Raw genomic sequence first — 26,501 nt, forward strand, 5'->3', positions numbered from 1 at the left:
CCAGTGGCAATGTTCTTACATGTTCAGTCCCACTATGTTGTTCCCTCTGTGCTACACAAATACCAAAATGTCCTGACACTCCCCAGAGTTTAATACACTTCAAATTGTTCATTAATTTCCAGGTCTCACATTCCATCCCTGAAGCAAGAACCATTAAAATCAATTGATTCCCTTGAAGTTCTACACAAGAAGTTGATTATTGACACTACAGATGAATTTTCTTCTTCATTAAGCTCCCGCCTCAAGTATCCTTGCGTGTAATACAGACTAGCGATATCAATAGGGAGGCGAGACCACTGGACAATTGTCCTACACTGACCTCTGGGCCATGATAGGGTTGACCATTCACTATTTCCGGAGAAGCATAGAGGGGGCTTCCGCAGAATGTAGAAAGCAGTTCATTATGCCCGAAATTGTTGGCGAGGCCGAAATCCGCAATCTGGAAAAGATATCAGGGGGTAAGAAGGTGTTTGAACTTACGTGAAAGCAAGACCTCAAGCTGATACTTATATTTATTGTTAACAGAGCACAAAGAAAAAGATTCCAGAAGGTCACATGACCTACTTTTAAGATGATAATTTTATAGCTTCCCAAGATGGCAAGGTGGAGTCTGAAGACGGCCAAACATACAAGTGTGACATACTTATTACCTCAGATGCAAACATTCCCTAACAATAATTGACAATTTTATTGAATGAAGCATAACAATAATTGACAATTTTTATTGAATGAAGCATAACAATAACTGACAATTTTTATTGAATGAAGCATAACAATAATTGACAATTTTTATTGAATAAAGCATAACAATAATTGGCAATTTTTATCGAATGAAGCAGAAGACAGAAAGAAGCATTTACATACAGATTCAACTCATTACACATTTATGCGGCACGGGTCATTACTTATGAGAGTGGATGAGCAAGTGAATTTAATGCTGCTTCAACCATTATACCAGATATATCACATCTTCAGCTATGACATTCTACTGACCTTGACATTGGACTGTTCATCTAAGATGATGTTCTCCAGTTTGAGATCACGATGAACAACACCATTCTGAAAGAAAGTCATCAATCGTCAAATGTTATCCAGTAAATATGCTGTAGTACATTCAGAACAATAACCAACCACCAATACTCAAATACTGAAACAAACTCAATGTCAGCAGACACACAATCATTTTCATGTCTTATCAATTACATGATCCCATGAAGATCTGGGTTAGAATATGTCATCTGCAACCCATGCTTGTTGTAAGAGGTGACTAATACTAATGAGATCGGGGGGTCAGGCTCGATGACATGGTTGATGCATGTCATGATGTCCCAATTGCGTAAATTGATGCTCCTGATGTCAATCACTGGATTGTCTGGAGCAGACTTGATTATATGCAGTCTGGTGTAATAAAGCTTGAATATGGCTGATTGTGGTGTCAAACAACAAACAAACCTTTCTGTAAGTTTTGTTAAACTCTCCTTATGTGGGGCACACCAAGAATACAAAACCCAAATTTTTGTTTTCAGAACAGAAAAAAATAAGTGCTATTGATATTCATACTCAGTTCATGGCGACTTAAAGAGCATTGACCCACAACAGTCTACTTCTTAGGAATGGAAACAGCAAGGCTGTAGGGTTTAGTGGAGTTGTCTCCAAACCGTCTGCCTTTAGCCTCCAACACTCACTTTAACAGCAGGGTTCCCCTTTGGCACCACTCTGACCATAATCTCCATGGAAACAGACACATTGTGAGACTTGGTTCCTTCTAGCAATCAACCATCAGCGCCAAAAATGCTAAAGTAGCATTATCAGCTATCAATACCCAAAATTAAATTAAGTTATCGCAATCCCAGAAGGTAAAACACACAACTGAACAGACAAGTGCAACGTGAAAAAAAAACCCAGATTGATATTTGTGACTTGGCGCCATACCTGATGACAGTAATAGATGGCTGAGACGATTTGCCTGAAAATTCTCCTTGCGTCTTTCTCAGTGAGCCGGCGCCTCTCATTAATGTAGTCATAGAGCTCACCGCCCAGAGCACAATCCATCACCATCACTATCTTGTCCTTCTTCTCAAACACTGAAACAAGAAGCACTTGGTCACAAAATTGAAATGCAAAACATCTTCAAGGGTCAAATATTAACACATCACCTTCTTGCTATGCTGCAGCAAAACCTGAGGGAGTTAGTGTGTGTGTTTGTGTGTGCGTGTGCAGGAGTTTGGGGGAGGAAGAGACAGAGAAGGGGGGGGGGGGGGGGGGGGGGGGAGAGAGAGAGAGAGGGGGCAACAGACAGCATCCTTTATGTCAAGTGGACACATGTTTTAATAAAATCTGTGGACAAATTTATTTTTTTCAGCATGTTCTGGACAGAACAATTTATTTATTTCACATAGTTCCCCCCGACTATCAATCACACACATCATGCGTGTAGTCAATCCTAGATGTCCATCAAGAGTATACCAGCATGATCTTACGGAAATTGTTTTCAAGCATGACAGAAGAAGCATGATTGTTTCCCCTGAGCTGATTACCCTTGTTGTTCACCCTCAAGGTCGTGATTGGTCCCCTGCCTGCTCGCTTCACATCAATAACGAGGCATTAGGTGGACAGGGGCTCTCTGGCCAGTAATTATATTGGACGAGCACATCCTTCAGGAGCTTCACGTAGCCAAGGCCACGATGTATGATAATGATGTTAACCATCATCATAAAGGGATGGCACAAGTTTCAGCAACCATCTCTCAGAAGGGGTACTGCCCTTATATTGCCAGACATGAGATGCCAAGAAAGTAAATTTCCATAACTTGTTTATGTTTTACCAAAATTAATGTGAGGAGAGTCAATGGAGGATAATCTTGTTTCGATTCACATGAATGAAGTTTGTATGGATGAATGTTTTGTTTTCTTTGTTGTTAAACGCCGCACTCAGCAATATTCCCGCTATATGACGGCAGTCTGTAAGTAAGTCTGGACCAGACAATCCAGTGACTGACATCATGAGCATCGATCCACGCAATTGGGATGGATGACATGCATCAACCAAGTCAGCGAGCCTGACCACCCGATCCCATTAGTCGCTTCTTATGACAAGCATAGTCGCCTTTTATGGCAAGCATGGTTTGCTGGAGATCTATTCTACCACGGATCTTCACGGGTCGCAGACTCTGATATGATTCTGATGCTTGGGTATATAAGGTTGGTACAGTTTCAGATGAATTGGAAGCGTCACTTTCCAGGACACAGGACAAACACTGAAGTCCAGGAGTGTTGTTTACAATCTGGGATTATAAGATTCGCATTAACTGGATTACAAACCTTACTTCAATTCAGGCCACATTCCTGAACTTTGTAAATACCTGCCACTGTAATTAGCCATTCATTAGCCATAGCAATTAGCATTCATTAGTCACAGAATGAGACCATTCATTAGTCACAGAATACCACAAACCAAAGAGTGATCTGTGATCCCATGAATACTCCCCTGGCATTGATATGACTGTCCCATCTCATGGGAGGTATCACTCCACCAGCCTCCCCAAACCAGGAAGAATGTCATTGATTAAACACTGTGGAAGTAGGTCAATGGTGAGACCTACACACATGTCCGTACCTGGCACATGCTTCCTCCATCCACTGGCACCAGTCTCAAAACCACCCAGCATTCCAAGACCCTCTCATTACCATAATCCCTTATCAACTGCTTTCTTTCTGTTGGCCATTTCAGCTCTCATCAAACAAGCCAGACAAAGTGGCCTGCATTTTCTACTAATCTTGCCCATGTCTAGAAGGCTACCATCAAACTAGATCTGCCAGATAGCCATCTGACTAACACCTCCATTGTGGGCCTGTCAGAGGAAACAGGGGATCATCACCTCAGGCGACCACCAGGATCAGACACTGGACAATGGTCAATGTCTCTTGTCCACTCCATGGTCACAGGGAATAAAGAGAGGTGATGGTCGTAGCAGACTATCTCCCATATGGTTGATATAGAACTTCAGTCACCAAATGTAAAATAAGACACATCAAAAGAAAAGATACAGGGTCTTGTCTATCAAAAAAAATAAAATTAGGATCTTTTCTATCATGACCCACATGTGCTTTCAAACAGATATTATGAGGACATTATGACTTATTATGTCAGAATACCCATACTCTCAAAATATATTCAAGTTAAGAAACTAGTTTTTCAGTTTTATTTATTGATCAGTTTTTGGCTTATGTGTAAGTAAATTTGCTTATCTGTAAGAAAATTCAAAATGAATTCTGGGACTGCCATTTGGAATTTACCTGATGTCATAGCAGAGTTTATCATGTTCCTGCAACTAATGTCCACGTCTAGCTAGTATTCTTGACCCAGGGACATTAATAGTGGTTAAGATTTCAAGCCTGTATCTTGGATGCCTACCAAGAACTATGTTTAACTAATCCCACAGTTAACCTCAAATCAACAAATGTTTTCACCAATGTTTCTGATATAGCAAACACCCCCCCACCCACCCCACCCCGGGTACAATGTTATAAGCCTGTCCTGGTGTCCCTGTGATATGCCGTGAATACTGCTTGAAGATTGAAGTCACTCACGCTACACACAGCCTAGACACCTCTTCCATCTTGACTTGAAACAAATCCTAAACTAACTGTAACAAAGAATCTTGCTATCTGATTTGCCAGTTGCCGTCTTGTACAGGGGAAGTTGGTAGGTCAGTCTGTACATCATGACGTCATAATATCTGATGTGACGTCACTTGCTTGACCCTGTTCGCACCTTAAGTTACCATTCTAGTAACAGAGTGTCTGTCGGTTGTCTCAACATAGATCTTACTTCGTGAACACCCCACCAGCTGAACATTCATGTACACATGACCTGAACATTCGTGTGCATCACATGACCTGAACATTCGTGTACACCCTATGACCTGAACATAAGTGTACACCCCATGATCTGAATATTCATGTACACCCCACAAGCTGTATAAGCCATTAAGCTCATCAAATCCTACAGACCTCATAACTTGAAACTAGAAACTCGAGAAGAACTTTCTATCCTTTCACATTCATCTTTGAAGTTTGAATTTCTATTGAATTGAAAACGGTTTTCTTCTGTACACAGTAATTGAATTACACGGGCGATATTCTGTTACTTTCCTTCTTATATATCACAACAACAAAGAGTAAACATGGACTGTAACTCCCTTATAAAGTGTCAGATCCGCCACAGTGTCAGTTAAAACCTGTATCATATGTCACTCTTTCTTCATGCGAGTTCATCAAAACGAAGACTTATTTCTCACTGACAATGTTTGGGGATTGTCTCAAAAGTTTCAATTTTCCTTGTCACATAACTTTGTTCAAAATCATACTTTAGGCCTAACATGACATTCTCTGTTTACCTTGTGTCAAAATAGAAAGTCAGACATATGAGACTGTCCCCAACGGCATATTTCGAATCTTTATGACACTTCGGCATACAATACAGCTACAATCTTTTTTTCATGACCCCCTGCCTGTCACCCCTGCCGAGAAAACATTGTACATAACATATTCTCTTTCTTCCTAAAATTTTTGAAATATATTTGACAAATATGAGGAAAAGTTTGCAGGAGATTACAATCTTAATTTAGTTTTTAATATTTCTTACACATTCCACGATTTGGTGCTGAGAAAAGATAATCTCACATATTGACATGTGACAGTGGTCGTAGCCTGCTGCACAGTTTATCATACACACAATGCCAGAATCTTATACCAGGCTTTGCTTTACAAAATGTTCATAGATCTGTGATAGTGAGTGACAACAACACAAGCACTTAATATCAGAAATGCTAACTAAATATCACATATGAACACACAATGCCATTTAGAAAGTCGTCAAATGTAACAAGTGTTATATCTCGGTGGCTGAGTGGGTTAGATCGCTGACTTTTTGCGCTGGCGGTAAGGTACCTCAGTATGGCAGTGTGGGTTCGAATCCCGAAAGGGACTCAACTCACGAAAAATCTGTACTTTACTCAGAAAGTGTTTTCCCCAATATAACATTTGTTACAAATATCACATCATTCTTACTACCTTAGAGTGCTGGGCCCCGTTCCACAATGCGATCTTAGCGCTAAGACTGTCGTAAGTCTATGTTAAAGTATGGGAGTTACGATCGTCTTACGGCTACGATTGCTTTGAGGAACGGGACCCTGGGGTAGCTAGATGGTTAAAGTGCCGGTTTGTCAGGGCAAATACCCAGGTCTGTTCCCAAATGAGCACAATGAATTTCATTTATTTTCTTTTGAAGGTATTTTTTTAGAAAAGAAATTTGAATTTGATTCCAATAATTTATATTGATATTTAGGGCTGATGGATCCACAAGAAAACCGTAGTTATCCTTTTCCTCATAACCATCCCCATGTAGTATGGTTGTAGATGTGAAGCTGAAATTGTGTGGTTTAAGTGTAACATGTTCAACTCTCTGATCTGACATCTTCATCAAGTATGTTTGTAAACTAGGCTCTGAACTAAAACCGCATTAACAGCCAACTAGCTGCAGTATCTGTTTGTTTGTTTGTTTGTTGTTCCCGCCGCACTCAGCAATATTCGAGCTATATGATCTCAATCTGGAAATCTGTCTGGACCAGACAATCCAGTGACTGACATAATGAGCATCGATACGATGATACGATGATGTGCATCAACCAAAAAATGCAAGAATATATCACATCTTTCTTACGAAAAATATCAGATAAATCAAGTCGAGCAACAAACGAAATTGAATTATCCCCATAAATAGTTGTGTTGAGATTTCAGACCAACTTCTGTGACAAACAGTTCTGTGCCACTGACAATATTGACAAAACAACCCCAAATAACTTAAACATGCCGAACCCCGTAATCCGGTGCTAACATCAACGAATAGTGGTATGTTAATTAATAAATTAGCACCTCCAAGACGGAATCTTAACAAAAACACCACCTGTGGAATGAAACGTGGACCTTTGTCACCCTGTCTTGATAAGCCTTAGCTTCATTCAACCAGTCAGCCACGACTCTCAGCTCAACAACATATTTCGTAATTGCCTAAACAGACAGTTTGGCCGTGTGCATGTCTAACACAAACCTGATAAGCAAGGGAACATTTTTCGTTTGCCACACTAAGTGCCAAATTCCACACAATTTTGGCTTATCATCTTATTAGCAAATTAGCATAATCTTGACATGGAGTGTCGACATGGTGGCATGGTGGCGCCCTGCTATAAACATGTCACAAACAGCAATCATTCAAATCATTTTGTACAACCTGCAGTTATTAGGAAAGAATTTCAACTACTTATCACTTAATTAACATACTATCACCTCAGCAGGAGGTGGGTTTGGGATATTGAAGAGGGAGTGAGTCGGGTTTACCACCACATATTTCAGTGATACCGCTGCTTGTCAGTTCCATGTGGGAGGAGGGTTCAAACTGGTGAAGGTCTTTGAGGTTAGCCACTGTGATTAGAGGTGAGGTGAGGTGAAATTGGGTTTAACGTCGCGTCCAAGATTATTGCACTTATATAGCGACGTGCATGTACGTGTGTGTGTTTGTGTGGCTGCTTGTACTAGTCCGGACTGATGCCGATTTATAGTGCTAGCTCACTGAGATACCATGCCGCAGTTTAACATGAATACCCCACTCAGACACAGTATACTGACTCCGAGCCGACCAGTCCTTGTTTTAGCCCCTTAATGCCGAGCGCCAGACAGGGTAACAACAAGTACCATCTTTTAACGTCTTTTGGTATGACGCGGCCGGGGATCGAACCCAGGACCTTCCGCTCTCTGGGCGGACGCTCTACCACAAGACTACGGGGGCGGTTGAAGGTCTTTGAGGTTAGCCACTGTGATTAGAAACTAAAGATTTAATGAAACAACGATGCACAGCATGTTGTGGTGCCTCAGAGACCACAGTGCCATCCAATTTCCCCAGCCAGACAGATTGTGTGCTTATGTCATATTGACAGCATTTTGTGAAAAATACCATCTTAACATTTAATGCAATTCTATCTAACATTGATTTGAGAAACCACCTAATTGGACACATGGGATTCATTTAAGAAATTATTTTAAAAATATCTCATTTCTTCGTGAGCACTGTTCTAAATTAGGGATAAAACTTAAGAAGTCTTCAGTATAACCTCCAGGCCTTACATTATTTTGGCTTGGTTTAAATATCTGCCGACCTTAAAAATTGAAAATTCAGAAGAAAAAGAATGACTAGGTTTTTTTAAAACCGCCAACGGCAAAGATCACTTTGACAATAAAAATCACCATGAAATGCTGCTGTCAGATTTTAGAATTGTAGATTTTTAGATTCCTGTAAAATGCATGTTATTTATTTTTCTGAACCAACAAAGTAATTCTTTATCAAATCTGTAAACCAAACAAAAAAAGTCTGGCCTAATGTTAAATATTGAATATTAAAGAGTACATAAACTGGGATTATATACGATAGTCAAAAACTTTCAGAAGCCCAGGAGCCCTTTAAAAACTAACACTGTGACTAGGTACTCAGGGAGCTAAATCCACGGGGCAATGTTTCACACCTGTGAATTCCTTTCTCACCTGTAATCAAGACACTGTTCACTTACTGTGCAGCTAATTATCCACTTTACACAGGTGTCATATTGAAGGGTCTTGACCAACTCTCCACACACCTCGTACAGGACCCAAAGTTTCCAAGGCTACAGCAAATGGGGGCTAATACCTCCTCCTTGACCAGTGGTCTGACTGACCTCTTGATCCACAGCTGGACAACACTGACACAGAGGCTGGTTTAAACTTCTTGAAGACCCTTGAAACTGACCCTTCCTTTGCTTAGGCCACTTAATGTCAAGATGTAGCTCTTGACTGACCAATAAATGACACCAAAATGTTGGTAGTTCTGATCAGATGATTGTCATGTATCAAGCTTGGGCAAAGCAGAGATGCTACAATATTGTGTACAGCCTGCACATACATCTTGAAACATAACATGGGGTAAGCTCTGCAACCAAACACTTATAAGTCACACTATAAAAAGAACAAGTTCCATTGTCACAGCCTTTAAGACCAAAGTATACATGTATATGTCATGTCAGAATTCCCATAAAACTAAAATAAGACTTGTCTGACCAATGTCAGATTTTATACAAAAAAATATTTTCCCATGCCAAACTGATTTCTGTAAACCAACTAATTAAAAAAAAGCCCCAAACATGAACTGAATAACTTTGGTATTCCTACCATGAAAAATGCATCAACCAGTCAGTTGTCTTCTTGGTTTATTTTCAATCAAAGAAGAAAGGAATATGGTCTTACTGTAAATCAAATTATGGCTGCTTTCTTATTTTGACACTTAAACTTCGGTATCAGGCGATTAACCATACAACTTCCAAAATTCAAGAAAACAAAGTTAAAGTGACCTGTTGGAGTTCCTTTGATGAACTGACATAAAATATTGATGTCCATGCAGTTTACCGACACACACATGTGACATGTTTCACCTTGTTTTGCCAAGTCATCAACTTTCAGCAATCAACACTGATCAATACTGAACAATAAACCCATGGCGGCATCACCTGCACAACTGACATGACATGACATGACATGACATAAATACAACACCATGCTCCTTCTGCACTCAAGCAGAAATTAAATACTGTTCTCACGTAACTGTCAAAGCTAACATTCAAACCATTAACACTTTCCTAAATGTCTTTGAAACTAATACCACCAAACAGGCATATTTTCGTGTTGGACAACGTTTTCATCATAAAGGTTGGTTGGCTGGTTTGTTGTTTAACGCCGCACTCAGTAGCTATATGACGGCGGTCTGTAAATAATCGAGTCTGGACCAGACATACCAGTGATTAATGTCATGAGCATCGATCCACGCAATTGGGATTGATGACATGCATCAACCAAGTCAGCGAGCCTGACCACCCGATCCCGTTAGTCATCTTTTACGACAAGCATAGTCGCCTTTTACGTCAAGCATGGGTTGCTGAAGACCTATTCTACCCCGGAATCTTCACGGGTCTCATCATAAAGGGTATCAAACAGAAGACAAAAAGGTGCCGCTTGTACCCAACTTGAGATGCACAATTCTGAAATCCAAATATTTATTTTATTGAACATCAAACTGTCGTTTATCACCAATCAATTTATCAGTCAAGGGGCAATATGCTACGGCCACTGACAGACTGAGACACAGCACAAAACAGGCCCTTATCATGTGTGCTTAATAAAATTGAAAAGAAGAAATTATTAAGCCTTGGTAAATGTTTCTACAATACATATATAGGTCAGATCTCTCTCTACATTCAAGTAAACAGACACGGCATACTTTAAAGTGCTTTCGTCCCATATTATTGAGTATTTTCTATGGAGAGGTTGAGTATTATTTGCTATCAACAGGTCACTGCCCTTGAAGAAGACCTCTGTAAGGTCAATGACTGTTTTCTTACTATACTTTAATTCCATACCACACATCAAAATGTTTGTTTCATTTACTAGATTGAATAGCAGTCTGACAAATTTTTATGCCTTAACATTCATGTTTACTTGCTAAGAAAATGACTAGTTTCATAAATACAAATAACATACTGTTTGATGCACTAGAGAAACCTTTTGAAAAAACACACTAATAAAACATAATCCCTTATACCTGGACACACAACATAAATTTACTTTAGCATCACAGAATGAACAGAAATGAATTATTATGCGCAATGTGTCTACACATTTCTACAAATTAATTACATGCGTTTGGAGCTGATAAATAAAAACAAAACAATCCATATTAGCCAAATATTGTCACAAATTTCTCTAAAGGTGTTGCCAGCACATATCTGGATGCATTATTTATGTAGCCAGGCATGTTATTTCCGTAAGTGTTTGTTAATCTAACAAAATGAAAAACAACAAACGTTTTAAACAACAAAACATTAATTTCACTGAAAAGTGTTGCTGGAACTCAAAACATAAATCATTTAAACAAAACCTATCACATAAACAACATTTCTTTCATTTGAAATGGCTGCTGTAACTACAAATTTAAAAAGTTTAAACAAAACCTGTAAGTTAAAAGTATTAATTTCACTAAAAAAAAGTTCCAACAATTTTAACATAAACAGTTTAACAAAATCTAATAGCTGGACTTTAATTTCAATGACAAGTGCTGCGGCAACGTATGCAATGTTTGGTCATAAACATGCCACCCACTGCATAAGCTTCAAATTTACGACATATCAAGTGTACAAGCTAACACAACCATTCTTTGAAGTTTGAAGAGCTCAGATTAAGATATTAGGCTTTGGAAAAAGAAACATAGATCATAAATTTTCAGATTTTAATAAACAGGAAGCCGTCAATAACAAATCTGTCATCTTGTACTTTTTACACAGAGCAGTTTAGCCGCTTTAACCTCCCTGAGTATCTGATTTACTGCAGTAGAGGAACCTCTTTCATCCTCTTGAGATATAGATATACGGAATGTTTTAACGCCACCAATTAAATACTTCAGCCATAAACAGAACATTTCCATCATTGCTTTGTCACAGAATATTACATTTCCTTTCATCGTAAACAAAGTTTTTTATGTTAATAAAACAACAACCACCAATTAAATACTTCAGCCATAAACAGAACATTTCCATCATTGCTTTGTCACAGAATATTACATTTCCTTTCATCGTAAACAAAGTTATTTATGTTAATAAAACAACACTTTGCCTAAACATGACCCACAAACATATGCCAACACTTTACTAAACATAATTTCTTTGTTATACTGTCTAAATGCCATATTTGCCGTAACTTATTTTTCGCCAAAATGTGAATATTTTGGGTATGGAGAAATCATGCATTTCTAACCAAATAATCTTGTATATTGGTATTATGAGCATTTTGGTATCTGTCATTACCACCAGCGTTAACCCATGTTGCTAGGCTACTTGTCGTCAGGACAATATATCAGAGCCCACCTGTAGGTTCGTTATCGGCTACACCACCTGTTGCCACATGTAGATCTATGAGAGTAGTCCATGCTCGTTTCTACAGGTAAACACCGGCTACCTGCACACCGTGGCATAACAACATCTGCCACTCATCAAAGGTCATACATATCATAGAAGAGTGCTTAAAATAGTTTCAAATATATCGGTAAAATTCTCCAAACATGTTTATGTAACTGGCATATTTATAGAAATAGGTAAATAGCATGTTTGAAATGTTTTCATTGATATTAAATAATGTCCTTGTCTTGTGAAGGACAAGGTCTCCAGCTGTTGCTGTCTTGTTTTTGTTTGTTGTTAAACTGCACACTCAGCAATATGTAAATAAATGAAGGCGGGCTGTATAATAATCAAGTCTGGACCAGACAATCCAGTGATTAATATTATGACCATCGATCAATGCAATTGGGATACGACGACATGCATCAGTTAGTGAGTGAGCCTGACCACCTGATCCCGTTAGTCGCCTCTCATGACAGGGGGTTGGTTGCTGAAGACCAATTCTAAGCTGGAACTTCATAGGTGACAGCTGTCTGAGATTTAGACTTTATTGGAACTTTCAGTCAAAGGACAAAAAACATAACTTTTGTTTCTCATCAGGAATGAATTATTTTTTTAAATATCTATATTTTGTAACAACTCAATAAACTACTTTTTGTTTTACATGATTCTAATTCTTCAGTTCGTCAGATTTGAATGTTGCAAATTGCAGCTTTTTTTAACAGAGTTCCTTTGATCTACTTCCATATCCAACCTTCGCCATAATCCTTTAAAATAATCCTCAATTAGCAAGTCAATCCCAAACCAATGTACCAAAAGATCTTTCCTGTTTAAGAAGCTCAACAATTTAGCAGTAAATAAACAGTAAAAAAATAAAACGGTTAAACCTTTGTCTTTGAAATGCACCGGTTTGTTACAAGAGATTACAAATGTTAATGTGAGGAATTTGTGTGCAACAGAAACAAAATACGTCAATGCTCACAATTATTCTGTTTAAATGTTCTTTTTTACCATGGTTTCTACCTGAGGTTAGTCTAATATGGAGCAACAGTATTCACTAATATATTTACAAACAAGCTTGTATGTTTACGCATTAAGACAAGAAAAACACTTGGGATCTTGTCATTATACATTTGTATTGTTTGGTAGACAGTGGTCCTTTGTGGGAAGATGTTCTATCGGTGTTACAGGATGTATTATAGCTTATGCTGATCGCTTGTGTCAAAATCTGGCCTCCCTCTAAAAGGCTTACCATGCATGACCCTCCAACCCTCTAATATTAGAGGCCAACAGACAAATAGTTTTGTTTTTCGGGTAGACATTGTCATTCTGTTGTGTGCAATAAACAATTTATGTGTAAAAAGTGAGTGAGTGAGTGAGGTGGGTTTTATGCCCCTTTGAACAGTATTCCAGTGACATCTCGGCGTGTCAGCTTAATGTGGGTCGAAAGCCTGAAGTGATGCAGGTCTTCGACATTTTACCACTTTGGTGGAACCCAGGAGGACGGGCATGGTGCTGACAAACCTAGAAAGAGAATCAGGGCGGACAAGGATTTGGTTTCTGGGCTGCCCAAGGGATGCAACTCTGCACATCAAATAGCACCACCATCCATTCCCCCATCTGGGTTAAAAACAATTTCAGCATCACATGTATTGCAGACATGTGACAATGAAAGTGTGAACTTCCCTTTTAAACATTTTGGACATAACTGTCAACGCCTTGGAAATAACTGTTTTGTATTTCCAGTCTTTGTGTACGCTTCATCAATGATATTGCTGACATATATATGCATACTCCCCAGGGAGCTGAGAAAGAAAATTGAGGGCAAACTGATTTTTTGAGTGGGGTTGGTATTAATGTAGCACTTTTTGCATGCTTTAGCATGGATTTGGTGCATCATATATGCATACATTATTTGTTAAATTCGTAATGTGAACATTTTTTGTTTAATGTCACAGTCAGCAATATAAAGCCATATGACATCAGCTTGTAAATAATTGAATCTGGACCAGAAAATCCAGTGATTGATGTTGTGATCCATGCCATCGGAGTATGATGACCCACCATCAACCAAGTCACCGAGTCGGATGCCTCTTACGACCAACCATCACATGTCGCTTGGGACCAATTCTAACCAGGAGTCCCAACGTGTTCCCAATTCAATCCCTTCTTCTGACCAGCAAGGGGTCCCTCGGAGCACTACACATAGGTGAAAGCAAGGGAGATTTGCAAACGTTCGCTCATATAAGAATGAGATGTGTTTGAGGCAGTCCCCTGCGACTATTTATAACGCTTATCACATACAACTTTACTACATAATATAAACGCTGTTCAAAGGGACCCAAACTCACTCACTCACACACAGATTCTGCACAGACATAGAAACAATTCATTGAAACATGATTATAGGATAACAAGTGAGAAAATAATCCATATATTTTGAAAAAATATAAATTCAATATGCTGTATGTGTTAAAATAAAAAATAAAAATCTTTCTTTGATGTTTTGTAAAAAAATAATTCAAAATGAGGCTTAATAAAAAATATTGTTTGATTATTTTTTAAAAAAAATTGTTTGATTTTTTTTTTAAATCCGCAAAACAAGCATAAAATAACTATGACCTAACTAATTTTTTTAAAATGTACAGATGCACTTTATGTCATCTTGACAGACAATACATCTAATCAGGAAAGAAGTTGTATTGAATATAGCACCAGTCGATAACAACAACATGTTTGACATGACATGCCATGCCAAGACTGATCAAATCTATACAGTAAGTATTGATTTGCTGTGGTTATTGTCATTGGCAACGGTATCCGCCAACTACGTGGCAACACTGATGACAAAGAGTCATGACATGGCACTTGGGTATGAAACAAAGCTCCACGTCAGTGTGAGTCAATCAATAAACATAGATTAGTCACACTGGGAGATACAGCCCACGGCCCTGGTCATCCAAGCGTGGACGAGTCAGCAGCTCAGATTAACATGTTACACAAAACACACCTTTCACAAACACAGATCCTCAGGGAGATAAACTGTCCAGTGACATCATCAGGTTAGGGTGGACTTGAAATTGACAAAGTGAAATACTACTTCCCTATACACTATATATATTAGAGTATCTTTAAGTTGCATCTTAAGAAGCTGTAGTATCAAGGAAGACAGAATTTAGTAATGGCTTAATTTGAACTTCTTCAATTCTACATTTCAGTAATCATTATTAACCATGTGATAACGGTACTAGCATCAGCACTGAAATATCCCACTGAAACATCACAATGAAACAATAAAATAGTTGAAATCTGTAATTGAAACTTTTTCTTCACTAAATTCAATGGGGCGGTCGGGTAGCCTGGTGGGTAAAGCGTTCGCTCGTCACGCAGAAAACCAGAGTTCGATTCCCGATATGGGTACAATGTTCGAAGCCCATTTCTGGTGTCGCTTGCCATGATATTGCTGGAATATTGCTAAAAACAGTGTAAAACCATACTCACTCACTCACTCCACTCACTAGTCACCGTATGGTGAAATGGTGTGGATGTGACTTAGTCATTGTACTACAGAAGATAAACATGAATTATTTCATCCATGATATTCCTACATAAGACCTGACAACTAATATTTTCAAACATTCAAAAATACTCCACTCTTGAAAACAATATTCTTAATAAGTTAAAAAAAGAAAAGAAAAGAAATATTGTTGTTGTGAGTTCATGCTTATTAATTCACTTCAGTTTACGGCAGTGAAAACAAAAAGGAAATTCTAACAAATACTTGTCTTCAAAAATAACATGTTGTCATCAAAATTTAGGGAAAAAATCTTTCCTCTTCCCCGCTTTTGTCCTAGATGTTTGTTCATGGTGCCTATCATAGTCGTCCAACGCTGCGTCATCGCCTGTGTCACAGGCATCCGAAGCTGCCCCATCTCCTGTGTCAACACATTATACAACATCACACATCTCCGCAAAAGCAGAGACGGTAGAATTGCAAACAATAATATCAAAATATCTTCTTAGTTCATCTTCCCCAAACCACACCTCAATATCTGATCATGTGCCAAACGGGCCCACCCTTCTCAATTACTTCCCGTCACAGTACGAAGATTTGATAGTCGTTTAGCCATTTATGTATTGCCACAGGATGACTGTATCTTGATTAGATACCTCCATCTAGTTTCATCCCTGACCAACTTCATGTCACCTCTGGCCAATGAAATTACCTCTACCGTGAGTCAGACGCGCGTTACAGGACGATGATGTGCACTCAAGACACTGCGTGTGAAGCATCTCATCAAACAGATTAGGAAGTGCACTGGCGTTCTGCAAATGTGCATATGTGCGTATGTGCATCAGTGCTGCAGAGGTGACTTAAAAACTCTCACCTATCATCAGCTAACAGAGATTTGAGTCTCAAAGACAATGTGGCATTCATGAAACCATCATGCAAGAGAGAGGTTACATCCCTTCATACAGATAATGTCACAGAGTTACAAATAAGATACAACAAGGTGGATTATCTAAAACAACTAAACACCACTGTCAATTCAGCTGTTCCCAGTATTTTAAGCCAGTTTAAATAATATGCCGGTGGCTTATGCAGAAAATTCATTCAAACGTGTTTAATGAAATATTCAGATTGTCCATTACTGTAACAGAGAACCAACACCTGTCTTAACAAGCCAATTCAAATGCATTCATGCCATAAGTGCAGCATTCTGTGAACAAATGTCAGTGTGTTATGTATCCTAGATTATGCGTCGAAATGAACGCCCTGACCCTCAATTATTACCATATGAGACCACACTCCAGTGTGTATATGTCAAAACAAAATGACATCGACATGCATCAATCAAACTGCACTTTATCATGACATGGAATCTTGAGACAATTCAAGAGTCTATTCACATATATTACTCAAAAGACACTAAGGAACAACTGATTTGGGTGTTCTGGTGTTCTTTAACTTCTTTTGAGTAGCATATATATTGGGAGATAAAGATTTCATGAACTTCTCCAAAAAAAAAAATTCAATCAATGGCCACTGAAAAATTCCAACCAGAGACTAATAACAGTCTAATCTAATAGCAGTTCACCATGACATTGAACCCTACCACCAATCAAGCTGTCATACTCTACTTAAATGAAGTTAAAGAACGTCCATTTTTTTCATGTGACGAAAGTTAATCTGTCATGATTGATGGGCATTGCACCACTGCTTTCCAATTTTGGTGTTTCTAACTTGTCTTGAGTACCATACATAACATACAAATAAAGGCTTTGAAATCACTAGAAAAAAAAGAATTCCTTTCCTATATACTGTCCACTGGTCTTTTCAAGTGCGAAAGGATATTTCCACTAACTTCAATCATTCATTTAAGAAAATGATACTGCTTTACCATAATTGTTTCACTAGTCTCAAAGCAATGTTTTACCAAATCTACATCCATTTTAAATCCTGATACAATTTTGGTTAAACTTGATCAACCTCACTACATTTTTTCGTTTTAAGAACACCACCTCTGCAACTTGCAATTTATTATTATTTGCATATTTTAGCTAATAATTAGTCATTTAATTATTATAATTGCCACCAAATGATTAAGTTATGTTTTGTTTACATCAGTATTATAGGTTTCTAAAAGGGGATGGGTGCACCCCACTCCTCAAACTCTGATGCGCATAAGACGAGCAACAGCAAATGGCACATCATTTGGATGCTGCAAAGTTTTAATCTTGTATAGTGCATTTGACTTTATATAAACATTCCTATTTTTCTTGGCAAGCGCACCAAATAGCACAGCAAGCTAAAGCGCTGTGATCTAAGAAGGCGTTTACCGGTACGTCGTGTTCAACACCGTATGTACATCGACAAACATTTGTTTATGCTGTGTATGGTTAAACCCCTCCCGAGCAGTTATTACAAGGAATGCCTAACAGAGAAACACTGCTTGTCTCACAACCGTCTTAACAATTATGACAAGAAATACACGCAATATTGACACGGCCAAATTTAGATGGTTTATGTATTTGCTGAGTATTTATGAAATCCTGTTTAATAATTGTCTACCAAATAGGCTTGGCCTGACTTTCCATGTTTGTGCTTGAAGAGTTACAGGAATGAGAATAATTCTTCGTCAAACATGTACGTTTTTCCAAAGGATATGAAATATACGCTAGATCAGGTTCCACAAATTTGAAGAAATTTATTAAGTCTGACAAGTAGTGAGAAAGAATGTTAGAACAACGTAACTGCTATAAACTCTTCATTGATATTTGCCTCAACATCGTTCAATATTCAGCATCAGGAACGGTAACGTCAACATCAGATGGAGGTGTGGTTGATGATAAAACTCCAACAGTAAAACATGGAAAACAATGGATCACATGTACGCATAGCATTTAGAGTATACACCTGTGTCCTGGTATGTCGTTAATTAAGTAAAATATGTCAAAGATTCTGCACCAAAAAATAATTTTTAATTTATCATGTCAAGGTCATTTGTGATGATTGCTGTTGCTGATGACCTCATTTTAAACCCTTCTGTTTATAGCTTCATATCCAAGAAAGACTAAACCTATGTTTTATGTACATGGTGCTAAAAACATGAATTTCTGGTAAAATATATTCTTGACTCCGTTGCTGGAGTTCGCTTGTTACACAAGAATACAACGCATCTAAAGCTTTAAATTTTTTCAAACAAAGAACATTTCCATTAATCATTGCATCACCAGCAAACAAGACCAATCAATCCCTTTCATTATTTATTCCATACCACCACCCAGTCAGTCAGACTCACTCTTTATAATGCACTGATCATGCGGGGAATATATCTGCTACCAAGTGCATGGGACCACTTGCAGAAACTCTGCAGCGCCAGGCCAATCCTCCGTCCAGCAGCAGCAGAAACTCTTTAAGTGGTGACATAATGCTGCTGCCATATTCATATCAGATTATGTGATGCCAAAGCTGGACTCATTCTTGCCAAACCCTCCCTGACTCATCAAATGAGTGCTTTGTTGAGTAGCTTGGGTAACATTTCACAAGGTAATTTGATAATGTATTCAAGAGTCAGCCTAATGAAGAATTATTTCATATCATGATTTTTTTTTTTTAAATAGGTTAAAATATCTTGACTTTCTTGAAAATTGTTTTGCCATCCTCTAATCCTCCTCCTCCCCCCCACCCCCCCAGAATTCTATTCCTGACACTTATAGCTGCCTTGTAAGGATCCATGATTTTTAAATATTGATATGTTATTTTCTGATCAAGTTGTAATATACAATTGTGCATGTATGCATGTTGATTTATGATCAATTCCTGTCTTATCAAGCCAACATTCTGAATTTCTGTCTAACAAATAACATTTTTGCATGGTTAATTCATGTCGATATTAATCATATTTCATAATACTGTAATATTTCCACTCAGGCAGTTATCGCTTGTATTGCTTACCTGAAGTTAAGCCGAAAATCTTAATGTGCATTACTGATTTTTTCAATGTTGTAGACATCACATTATTTTTGCCGACTGCATAAGCAATTATGCCACCTGTACCTCAACCCACACAGGTAAATATGTGTCCTAGACAGCTGGTGAGTACAGGGTCCGCATTCGCAACTGACAATCATAGAAATATGTGAGGTATGTCGAAATCAATAGCTTGAACATTGATTGGCGGTCTTCAGTCGACATGCAATATTGAGTTGGTTAATGGGACTGCATCATGGTTGGGCATTTTGTCTCAACCTCTGTTGTGTGTGCTCTGAGATAATCCTTAAATTAATGTACTCTTTGAACAGAATCATTAATGATGAATGTATTTGCCCTGACCTTCTCTTTATTCAGAAATATTATTGTGAAAACAGACACAAAGCTTCTATGGTCATGGAATATTAATGTGATGAAAATAGAAAAAACATATTTCAGACACTGTACACACAAAAACGTTTTTTTGTGCAAAAACTGACATTTTTACCAAATATGACAATTACATGACTATCACCCTTTATTCCATTTAGATTACATTAAAAATAAATGTCTTGCCTGCCAACAAACAGATACCGGTACTTTTGCAAACTGCTGTTTTCACTTTGATATATACTAATTTGAACATTTTAAAAGTTTGTTTTAAAAGAAATTGACCTAAAATCTACCATGACAATATTTTCCTTTGCCTAGTAATGTAATTTGGCACAATTATAAAAGAAGCCATGAAACAAGAATATTGTTTATTTTTTGCTATTATTATCATCGTAACCATGGTAACTGATTTAACCTTATGTTATCAGGTCCTTGTGACCTGCTTATAAGATTGTAAGTGTGAAGCTACCTATTATATGCATATAGTTGACAATGCTCTGTGTTCAACATTTAACTCACCTCCCACCAGGCTAACTCACCTCTTTAAACAGTCTGTTAGCATATTTAAAACAATGAATACATCATTATCCTGGCCCTGTGTGACATAACAGTCCCTAATATGGATGATTAGTACTGTTATTTATTATCATAAACAAACGTGTTAGTTAACACTCAGATTTCCTTTATCAAACCCAAAATTATATTAACATAAAACACAAACCACCTTGAAATGACAATATCAAGAATCCTTAATGAAATCCTACACTTTTAACAGCATTAGCCCTGAACATGGATATTACTGATGTTTATAAACCAAATCCACAACTCATTTAATTCCTATTTTAGAGTTTGTTGTCAATCATAGAAATTGATCTTCGTTGATTTCAACAAAGTACACAATTAATCCTACTGACTAAGGCATGTCAATGAAATATTCAACAAAATGCATCACGTCTGATGTCGATGAAATATTCAACGATGCATCCATTATAGATACCACTGATTCACAGATGTGTCATGTTTAAAAGGCCATCAAAAATTGACTCCCTCTAGTCAGCTGAGACTATGGTCCCAATTAACACACTGTCTTTCATATTTGTTTATTGTTGCATGCTTGTGTAGGAAAATCTTAGCTATTCAACCACATCCCACCCAGTTGTTGATCACTTGCTTGATAAAGGTGTGAGTATCTGTACCGAAACGTGGCATCAAAAGAAAAAAGCAGTTCCAAATCCATGTCAACTCCGTCGCCAATTCAAAACCTGTTTGTATGTTCAAATCATATTACATATAACCATCACCCAGTTAGCGAGTGAGTGAGTGAGTGAGTGAGTGAGTGAGTGAGTGAGTGAGTGAGTGAGTATGGTTTTACGCCGCTTTTAGCAATATTCCAGCAATATCACGGCAGGGGACACCAGAAATGGGCTTCACACATTGTACCCATGTCGGGAATTGAACCCGGGTCTTCGGCGTGACGAGCGAACGCTTTAACCACTAGGCTACCCGACCGCCCCCCAGTAAGTGATTACTCTGATAAATCAAACACTAAATACAACATCTAGATCTTGCCGACATTTGGATTCAGATCATGCAGCATACTCCCATTTAATATCAAGAATTGTGGAGTGCCAGTTTCGGCATAGAATCATATTATCAATAACAACAGAGTCATGTTTGTGCCGTAACATTTTCAAACCGAAAGTTCAAACCTTACAGTTGGGAACAAGTTTTTGCTGAAATGTGTAAAAGATGTGTAAAAAACTATGTTCAGGGGAAGTTAGTGGAGTTCCCAGGCAGCTTGTCTCTGAACAGGTAGAACTGTTTGGGTCACTAAGTCAAAAGCTGATAAAAACATGCTAATCCTGGCGACAGCACATCACCCCTGTCGTCAATGCCTGAACAAACATGGACAGTTTGCCGATTACGCAGCAATGTCGTATGACTCATTATAGCCATTTTGCCAAAGAAATATTTTTGCGTCTGAAGGAAAAATACCTTGAAAATAAATAGAAGACCTTTTGAAATGATCTTTTTCAGAATTTGTAAAAAAAATACCTAGAAACACAAATAGCAGAGTTTTGAGTAGATCAATTTCAGAATGTGTTGAGTTCATGTCGAGAACATTTTCAGTGCAGGATATTTTCAGGAACAAATTCAATTGCAGAGATCTTATGTTTTTTTCAGAAGGTCTCTTCCATGAACATCTCTAAATGAGACAATGAATGAGCTTTACACATGATACATATGTCGGGAATTGAACCAGGGTATTGTGGTGAGGTGAGTGAATACTTCCACCACTAGGCTATTCTCCACAGCCACTTTGCATGGGAAAGGGTGGGTGAGTTGGGTTTATATATAACGCCGCTTTTAACAGTATTCCAGTTACATCGCAGCGTGTCAGCTTAATGTGGGAGGAAAGCCCGAAGTGATGCAGGTCTCAGACATTTACCACTCCGGTGATACCCACGAGCACGGGTATGGTGCTGACAAACCTAGAAACATAATCAGGGCGAAGCATGGGAATGGACATTCTCAACAATGTAAATTGAAAAAGCAGAAGACATATTGATTCATTCAAGAACAATGTTTAAAAACTTGAAACAAGAATCCAAGGTAATGTATCTGATCAACTTCACTTCTTTCTATAAAGGAATTTTCAAGACTAAATATTTTCTTTTTATGAAACTAAGGCAAAAACAACCAGATTTTGTATCACAAACATGATAATTCCTGGGAAAATGATTCAATACAGTTTAACACATGTACACAACCTACACAAATATCGAATATCAGTGTTTAACTGTGGCTGTGTTTCAAGAACCGATGAGATGGATGAAAGAATTAATTAATACTTTCAACCAATACAACAAATCCTCCCATACCGTATGTGACAACTTTGACACAGCAAAAATCATAGGGTCAATAAATGTAAATGCTGAAACAAACATGAGAGACGCATCATCACACGACAAACGTCAGAAACATGATCCCAACATCAACACACAGGAGATGGTTCCATCATCAGTGTTCTTCTGGAATCCGAACACCAACGTCAGAACGCCACTAGAATTCCTTGTTTATCAAAACTAATCCTAAAATCTAAACAAAATCCATCACAATACCTACAACAAAAGACTTTCCATGTAAACATTCGCAAAAATATTGACTAACTTTCACAATCTTTGCCAAAAATTGGACAGGCAAATTTATTAAACTCTCACAAATATTTATTCAAATCCAGCAAATGTTGTGTTGCGGATGGTTGGAATTGATAGTACATGCTTTAGTTTCAGCCCATAGAAAGCGGCAGAGTTACCGTCATGATTCAATGGCCAAGCAGCAACATGCAAACAGGTCACACCTTGATATGTCAACTGGTCCTCAATTCACTGCTGTGGATGATGAGCGTAAAACCTTTGTTTTTCTTTGGGGATTAGCCCAAGTTTCACGTCCCCTGCCCTAGCGTCTGTACCGGTCTGCAAATACTGTCTACAATCTTGCAGTCTTACAGAAAATAAAGCCTTCTTTGGACTCTCCAGAATCCTCCGATCAAACAGCTAAATTTACACAAAACAAACTAAAGTTAATTCTGTGCTAACCACATCCATTTTGAGTTGTTGGGTGTGGCGGAGTAGCGTGGCCCCCTCATGTTATCGGGGAAGAAACTCCACTGCTAATTCCTGACTAACTCAAAGGTGTTTTTGTTACGTGGCAATCCATTTACCTAATTTTGTTTGAGGAACAAACATTTTGTTGATCTACAAGGGTGTGATTAGTTTTACATTCAAGGAAGTAACATTGTTATCGGTTGTAACGAAAGTAGTAGGAACAGCTAGGATTGTGGGTATGTTGCACATCAACCCAGACACAGCATTAATGTGAAGGTGACCTTAAGAAGATTATAAACTACAGATATTGATATGCCAAAGAAAAAAAAAAGGTATGTAATTCACTAATCATTGATCAAAATTTCATACAACAGTGTAGATATTTCTTAAAGGTTCACAGGTTTACAAATTCATAGTGTGACTTGTTTGATACAGAGTCAGCAATATTCTAGTGAGGTGAGGAGAGGTGAAATGGGGTTTAATGTCGTGTCCAAGATTATTGCACTCATATAAGACGTACATGTACGTGTGTATGTGGCTGCTTGTACTAGTCCAGACTGATGCCGATTTATAGTGCTAGCACACTGAGATACCATGCCGCAGTTTAACATGAATACCCCACTCAGACACAGTATACTGACTCCGGGCCGACCAGTCCTTGTTTTAGCCCTTTAATGCTGAGCGCCAGACAGGGTAACAACAAGTAACATCTCTTAACCTCTTTTAGTATGACGCGGCCGGGGATCGAACCCTGGACCTTCCGCTCTCCGGGCGGACGTTCTACCATTAGACCGCTGAGGCGGTCGCAATATTCTAGTGACATCACAGCAGACTGGTTGACAGAAAAAGCAACGATCCACTGCGTCAGGTGTGATGACAAACAATCCACCATTATTACCACTTAATGTTGATTAGTCGAATGAAGACAGTGAATGAGTGTGTGAGTTTGGATTAATGCCACTTTGAACAACATTCCAGTTATATCACGGCGTGTCAGCTAAATGTGGGAAGAAAGCCCGAAGTGATGCAGGTCTAAGACGTTTACCCTTCAGTGAAACCCATGAACATGGGTATGGTGATAAGGGACCTAGAAACATAATCGGGGCAAATTGGGATTCAAACCCACGTTCATTGGTTTCTGGAGTGCCCAAGGGACACAACTTTATCCGTGCTAAACTGCGGCATGGTATCTCAGTTGGCTAACACTAGGAAACTTGAATAAGTCCAGGCTAGTACAAGCAGCAACACACACATGCATGCACTGTCACACGTAAAACCACACTGTTGCATGGTGTGTTCCAACTAGGTGTCAACAAGATTCACCACAGCATCACTAAACAGTAAATGAACCTGCATCACTTTGATCTCTCCTCCCACATTTAACTGATAAGTGGTGTGGTCGGGTAGCCTGGTGGTTAAAGTGTTCACACCGAAGATCCGGGTTTGATTCCCCTCATGGGTACAATGTGTGAAGCCCATTTCCGGCGTCCCTCACTGTTATATAGCTAGAATATTGCTAAAAGCGGTGTAAAACTATACTCACTCACCGATATCATGACTTAACTGAAAGACTGTTCAATGTGGAGTGAAGCAAACTCACTCACTCACTCACTCACTCTATCAGGAAATGTGATTGGGTCACCTCAAGGCTAATTCAAAGAAATCTCTTAAGACTTTCACATCCACTCCGAACAGGGCACAATGGAGGAGGTCTTGGCATGCCAGCAATAAGAATTATCAGCTACAAGCAATTCAGGCTTATTTGGAACTAGCCAGGCTCAACTATTAATTTCCTGGCTACCGGAATCCCGGCTGACCTGGCATTAACAGAGGGCAGCTCCCATCAAGGACAACATGGAGGTCAGCTCTTGCAGCAAGACCCCAGGTTTGAAGTGACTCTAACAGGTGATTAACCAAATTAGCTGAGGTCAGCTATCAGGTCAGTGAGGTGCCTCTGCCTCGTTAATATCACCTGTGACAGTTATTGACAAGTAGATATGAGAGATACAACACAATTGGATGGGAATATAGCCATAAATCTCAATAGGTACGACATCTGACGGACATGACATACCTGATGGAGATTTAAGAGGGAATGATTTGGCTGGGTTAAACAATACATTTATTTCATAGCTCACATTATGTTGTTCTTTAAAGATATGGATCTGTGTGATTTACTAGCATACGTGAAGACAATAAATTGATTTTGTAGAATTGATCAATTGCTGATAAAATCAGTGACTTCACAGATGAGTTACTTCAAAATTCAGGCTAGCTGGCCGACCCCTATTCACTGTGTGACTTTTATGTATGTAATAGTCACAGAGCAGCTCCAAATATACTTAAAAGTGGCATTAAAACGAACCCACCCACTCACTCCTAATTTAAAGAACACTACAACAAACTGATTCTTTGCTACCATTATTCAAGAAATTCAGTTTTGGTGCATTCATCTGATCGATGCCAAAGTGACCGTCTTTAAGCTTCTGGATCTTATTTTTGTGAGGAATTTGTCATTAAATAAAATAATTTCTAAATTAAACGTCAGTCAGTCTCTCACTCCTTATCTCACCAAAAAGAAATCTATTTTTAAAGTAATACAGAGATCACCCATCAGTGTACTTACAAACCAAATACATTTATACTACATAACAATCAATGGTAAGAATTGGTTGGAAAAACTCATTTTAACGCCAAAACGGATGAGATTTTCTATCAACAATGAGATCTAGAGTTTTGATTATATATATACAAACATAACATATTCAAAATGAGTACATTTTCAATCAAAAGCATTTTTGATGTGTTTTTAAAAAAAAAGAACATTCTGAAAGCCCGTATAGGCTCACCATTAACAAGGAAAAAAATTGGTCTAGCTAAGTTTAAACCATATGCAGATGTATATCAAGTCCCAAGCCAAAAATCTCAAGAGAAAACAATCGCTACCTGAATGAGTGAGTGAGTATGGTCTTACGCCAATCTTCCAGCAATATCACGGCGG

The 26,501-nt window shown here is 38.3% G+C and overlaps 1 protein-coding gene across 1 annotated transcript in view; it reads right to left on the reverse strand.

The window, feature by feature from the left end:
• LOC124121373 (NUAK family SNF1-like kinase 1) overlaps window positions 1-26,501 on the reverse strand; it is a 76,057-nt gene that overhangs the window by 11,106 nt on the left and 38,450 nt on the right. Inside the window, exons 3-5 of the mRNA XM_046484376.2 lie at window positions 1,933-2,084; window positions 994-1,059; window positions 320-439 (exon numbers count right to left, since the gene is read on the reverse strand). Of these exons, the coding sequence (XP_046340332.2) occupies window positions 320-439; window positions 994-1,059; window positions 1,933-2,084 (338 nt within the window). The remainder of the gene's footprint in view (window positions 1-319; window positions 440-993; window positions 1,060-1,932; window positions 2,085-26,501) is intronic.

This window comes from Haliotis rufescens, unplaced genomic scaffold (assembly GCF_023055435.1).
Source record: "Haliotis rufescens isolate VD_foot unplaced genomic scaffold, xgHalRufe1.0.p SCAF_16, whole genome shotgun sequence".
NCBI lineage: Eukaryota > Metazoa > Mollusca > Gastropoda > Lepetellida > Haliotidae > Haliotis > Haliotis rufescens.